Source organism: Echinops telfairi, unplaced genomic scaffold, assembly GCF_000313985.2.
Source record: "Echinops telfairi isolate 266 unplaced genomic scaffold, ASM31398v2 ScPeMD7_7469;HRSCAF=8507_0, whole genome shotgun sequence".
Lineage (NCBI taxonomy): Eukaryota > Metazoa > Chordata > Mammalia > Afrosoricida > Tenrecidae > Echinops > Echinops telfairi.
The window spans coordinates 1,284,291-1,288,560 of NW_022111372.1; the positions used below are offsets into that span (position 1 = coordinate 1,284,291).

General features: G+C 40.5%; 1 protein-coding gene across 1 annotated transcript; it reads left to right on the forward strand.

The window, feature by feature from the left end:
- Positions 1-1,860: 1,860 nt before the first annotated feature.
- Positions 1,861-3,133, forward strand: LOC101648699 (fumarate hydratase, mitochondrial; the record flags this gene model as incomplete). Its single annotated transcript, XM_013006905.2, has 1 exon — positions 1,861-3,133. A coding segment is annotated over one exon (1,230 nt), but the record flags the coding sequence as incomplete, so codon positions are not given.
- Between the last annotated feature and the right edge of the window lie 1,137 nt (positions 3,134-4,270).

Genomic DNA, 4,270 nt, shown 5'->3' on the forward strand with positions numbered 1-4,270 from the left:
CCCGCTCCACAACTAATCGCAGGTTCGATAGGTGCAATTGTATGGTTAAAATATATATAAAGATTATAAGAGTCATAGAGAGCATGAGAGATAGAAGAGAGATTGAAATAATGGAGTCAGACACATTTATGATAGCATGCTCACCTCCTGGATGGCAATGATCTTACCAGCCAGGTCCGTGCACAGTGTGGGTCGAGGTGAGGTGAGGCGGAGACCCCGTTTACTGCTAACCAAGGCTTACATCTACTTAGGGGGGCGTGATTACAGGTAACCACACATCACAGGAAGGGGCAGTACAATAGGCATAAGTGTGACAGGAAGTGGATGAGCTAGGGGTGTGCACATGATACGAAGGGGTGGGACTAGGGGTATACATGTGACAAGATGAGCGAACCCTAGATTCATGATGGCAGCCTAACCTTGGTCACCCTTGAGTGGGCTGGACCTCCCTGGGCTCTCCTTCAGGGAAACAATTTACTACTCTCCTTATCAGAAGGGAGTGGGCCCTACTTGTGGGATAAATAGTGGTGTCTGCTTGCTCTGGATGGCTGATAACCCTTAGGGAGAATAACCCCTGGCCTACTTCTGTTGACCTCCAAGTGTATAGTCATTCACCATGTGTAGCAAGCATCTAAGTTTGGCATATATTTGGTGGAGACAACTTGGGAGAAATCTTTCTGTTTCCCACACACAGGGTTTTATAACCAAATATTGGAAAATGAGATATTATACATTCGCCATATCATAATGGTCATATTGACCAAACTGGTACCGAATGGGATATACTATAAATTGATATGGAAATTGGGAGCCATTTCGGAGACAGGTTACTAGAAAAGAAATGATTTACCTTACTTTTCTATAAGGAGAAATTTGCTGACCTACATATTTCTTAGGATTATATCTTCAAAAATGTGGATAGTAATTTTTGTTAAGCTACTCAGAAAATAATTGAAGTTTTTAATATGTGGTATACTCTGCATAAAAATCAGAAGGTCTAAGCAGGCAGTTGATTTTTTTTCCCCTCATAACTTTTCCCTTAGGAAATTTACACTGTCTGGCCAGCTCTCCTTGGGGGGATTTTGGCTGTACTTCCTCCTAGACAGATCTATTCATTCTTCTGACATATTCAATATTCTTTTCCAATGTCATAATTCAAAAGTGTCAGTTCTTCTTTGCTTTTCCCTACATACTGTTCTACTTTTATATGCATAGTTTGGAATGAGTGGGCCTTAATCCTCAAAGTGAAATCTTTGCTTTATTAACACTTTAAAGCAATCTTCTTCTGTATATGTACCCAATGCAATCCATTTTGGTGTGGTTTTTTTTTTACTGCTGTTTCCATGGGAGTTGATTGTGAATCTAAGTTAAAATCCTTGACAACTTCAATATATTCTGCATTTATCATGATTTTTCTTATTGTCCAGTTGTGAGAATATTTTTCTTTGTATTGAGTTGTCATTTAGACTAAGGATACGAATACTTGATATACATCAGTAAGCACTTCAAGTCCTTTATACTTTCAACAAATTAGATTATGTTATCTGCATCTTGTGGGTTATTAATAAGTCTCCACACCCGAAGCCACATTCTTCTTTCTCTGGTCCTGAATCCACATTTATCTAGTCTAACTCCTCATATCATTTGCTCAACATGATGCACCCATTTGTCTTCAGTGATCCGTTCCACACCTCGTGATCACACAGGCTGAGATAGATGTTGTTCCATGTGGGCTTTGTTGTTTCTGAGCTAGATGGCCGCTTGTTTACCTTCAAGCTTTTAAGACCCCAGATGCTAGTATCTTTTGATAGCTGGGCACCATCGGCTTTCTTCACCACATTTGCTTATTCACCCGCTTTGTCTTCAGCGGTTGTGGACCAGGAGTATGGTCTTGACCCCAAGGTTGCCAATGCAATAATGAAGGCAGCAGATGAGGTGGCTGAAGGTAAATTAAATGACCATTTTCCTCTTGTGATATGGCAGACTGGATCAGGAACACAGACAAATATGAATGTAAATGAAGTCATTAGTAATAGAGCAATTGAAATGTTAGGAGATGAACTTGGGAGCAAGAAACCCGTGCATCCTAATGATCATGTTAATAAAAGCCAGAGTTCAAACGATACTTTCCCCACTGCAATGCACATGGCTGCTGCAACAGAAGTCCATGAAGTACTGCTACCAGGGCTACAGAAGCTGCATGATGCTCTCAATGCAAAATCCAAAGAGTTTGCCCAGATCATCAAAATTGGTCGTACTCATACACAGGATGCTGTTCCACTTACTCTTGGACAGGAATTTAGTGCTTATGTTCAACAAGTAAACTATGCAATGGTAAGAATTAAAGCTGCACTGCCAAGAATCTATGAGCTTGCAGCTGGAGGCACTGCGGTTGGTACTGGTTTGAATACTAGAATTGGCTTTGCGGAGAAAGTTGCTTCAAAGGTGGCTGCACTTACAGGCTTGCCTTTTGTTACAGCTCCAAATAAATTTGAGGCTCTGGCTGCTCACGATGCCTTGGTTGAACTCAGTGGAGCCATGAATACTGCAGCATGTAGTCTGATGAAGATAGCGAATGACATTCGTTTTCTGGGTTCTGGTCCTCGCTCAGGTCTGGGAGAACTGATACTGCCTGAAAATGAACCAGGAAGCAGTATCATGCCAGGAAAGGTGAACCCTACTCAGTGTGAGGCTCTGACCATGGTTGCCGCCCAAGTCATGGGAAATCATGTTGCTGTTACCATTGGAGGCAGCAATGGACATTTTGAGTTGAATGTTTTCAAGCCAATGATGATTAAAAATGTGTTACTTTCAGCAAGGCTGCTCGGTGATGCTTCAGTTTCTTTCACAGAAAACTGTGTGGTAGGAATCCAGGCCAACACCGAAAGAATCAACAAGCTAATGAATGAGTCTTTAATGTTGGTAACAGCACTTAATCCTCATATAGGTTATGACAAGGCTGCAAAGATTGCTAAGACGGCACACAAAAATGGATCAACCTTAAAGGAAACTGCCGTTGAACTTGGCTATCTCACTGCAGAGCAGTTTGATGAGTGGGTGAAGCCTACAGATATGCTGGGTCCAAAGTAATTTAAATGTATTTCAAATAAAAGCAATCCTATTTGAAATAAAACATAAGAAAAAAAATTGAATAAGTATGGTATTAAATAAGTATGGTTAAGTATTGAATGTATTGAATAAGTATGGTAAAGAATATAAACTTTAAACACACCTTTTGTGATTTTAAACCATGCAGCTTCCCCTTGTCAGGTGTGAATGAGGTTACATGTTCATTTGGTTGCACCTTTGATTCTTATTGGAACTCCCACCAAATAACCTTTCCCTTCATGGGTCGGTTAATGAGGTGGAGGAAGATTCTGACAGGATAAGATTTGCCTGTGAATAACTGTGAACAGGATTCCCTGCAATGCCACCTTGCTTTGTATAAAAGGAGCCCTCTGAGAAGAAGGGTGTGTGATCAGATCACTGGGAAGGACCTGGAGTGGAGCATGTCCTATAGACCCAGCACCTGCCCAACCCTAGCTGACTTTTGGATTTGGGACTTTACAGCACCACCATCACCCCCAAACATGAAGCATTTCCTCAAACTTTCATGAGTTTCTGTGGGACACTGTAGTGATTGGTAGAACCCAGAAACGTGAGGGCATCCAATCAAGGAGGAGTGGGGAGATATGGGGCAGACTAGAATATTAGAAGAGTTGTACATTTGGGACTAATACTAGTTTGGTGTTAATTTTTACAAAAGAAAATATTACCACAATGTTCTCCTCAAACTCGTATTTGAGTTTCTGTACAGTTGGTGTCCATTTGTAAACGTCTTTAATTTTCTTCCCTATAGTTTTGCTTCAATGAGATAGTGTTCAATAGTTTACACATTCTGTTGCACCACTTTTCTTTGCATTGGGCCCAGAAATGGATCTCTTCCAGTTGGTAGACCAAGTTGCTGATTTTTAAATTCCTGAGCTTAGACAAATGAATGATTTTAGCATTATATCCTTTCATTAAAACATATCAATAATTATTCTGTCAATTACCGGAGTCAATTTTTGCCAATGCTCCCAGTGGATCTTGGACTTTTTCCTTCAATAATATAAATTTATGATCATATGCTACCTCCTGAGATGGCTGAACATTGCCCAATTGTTTTGGGTATAGTGACTTGGTGCATTCTTTCTGTCTTCTTTTGATACATCCTGTGTGTGTTATTCTGGGTTGACTAGAGAAACAAATTCAAAGACACTCATATGTG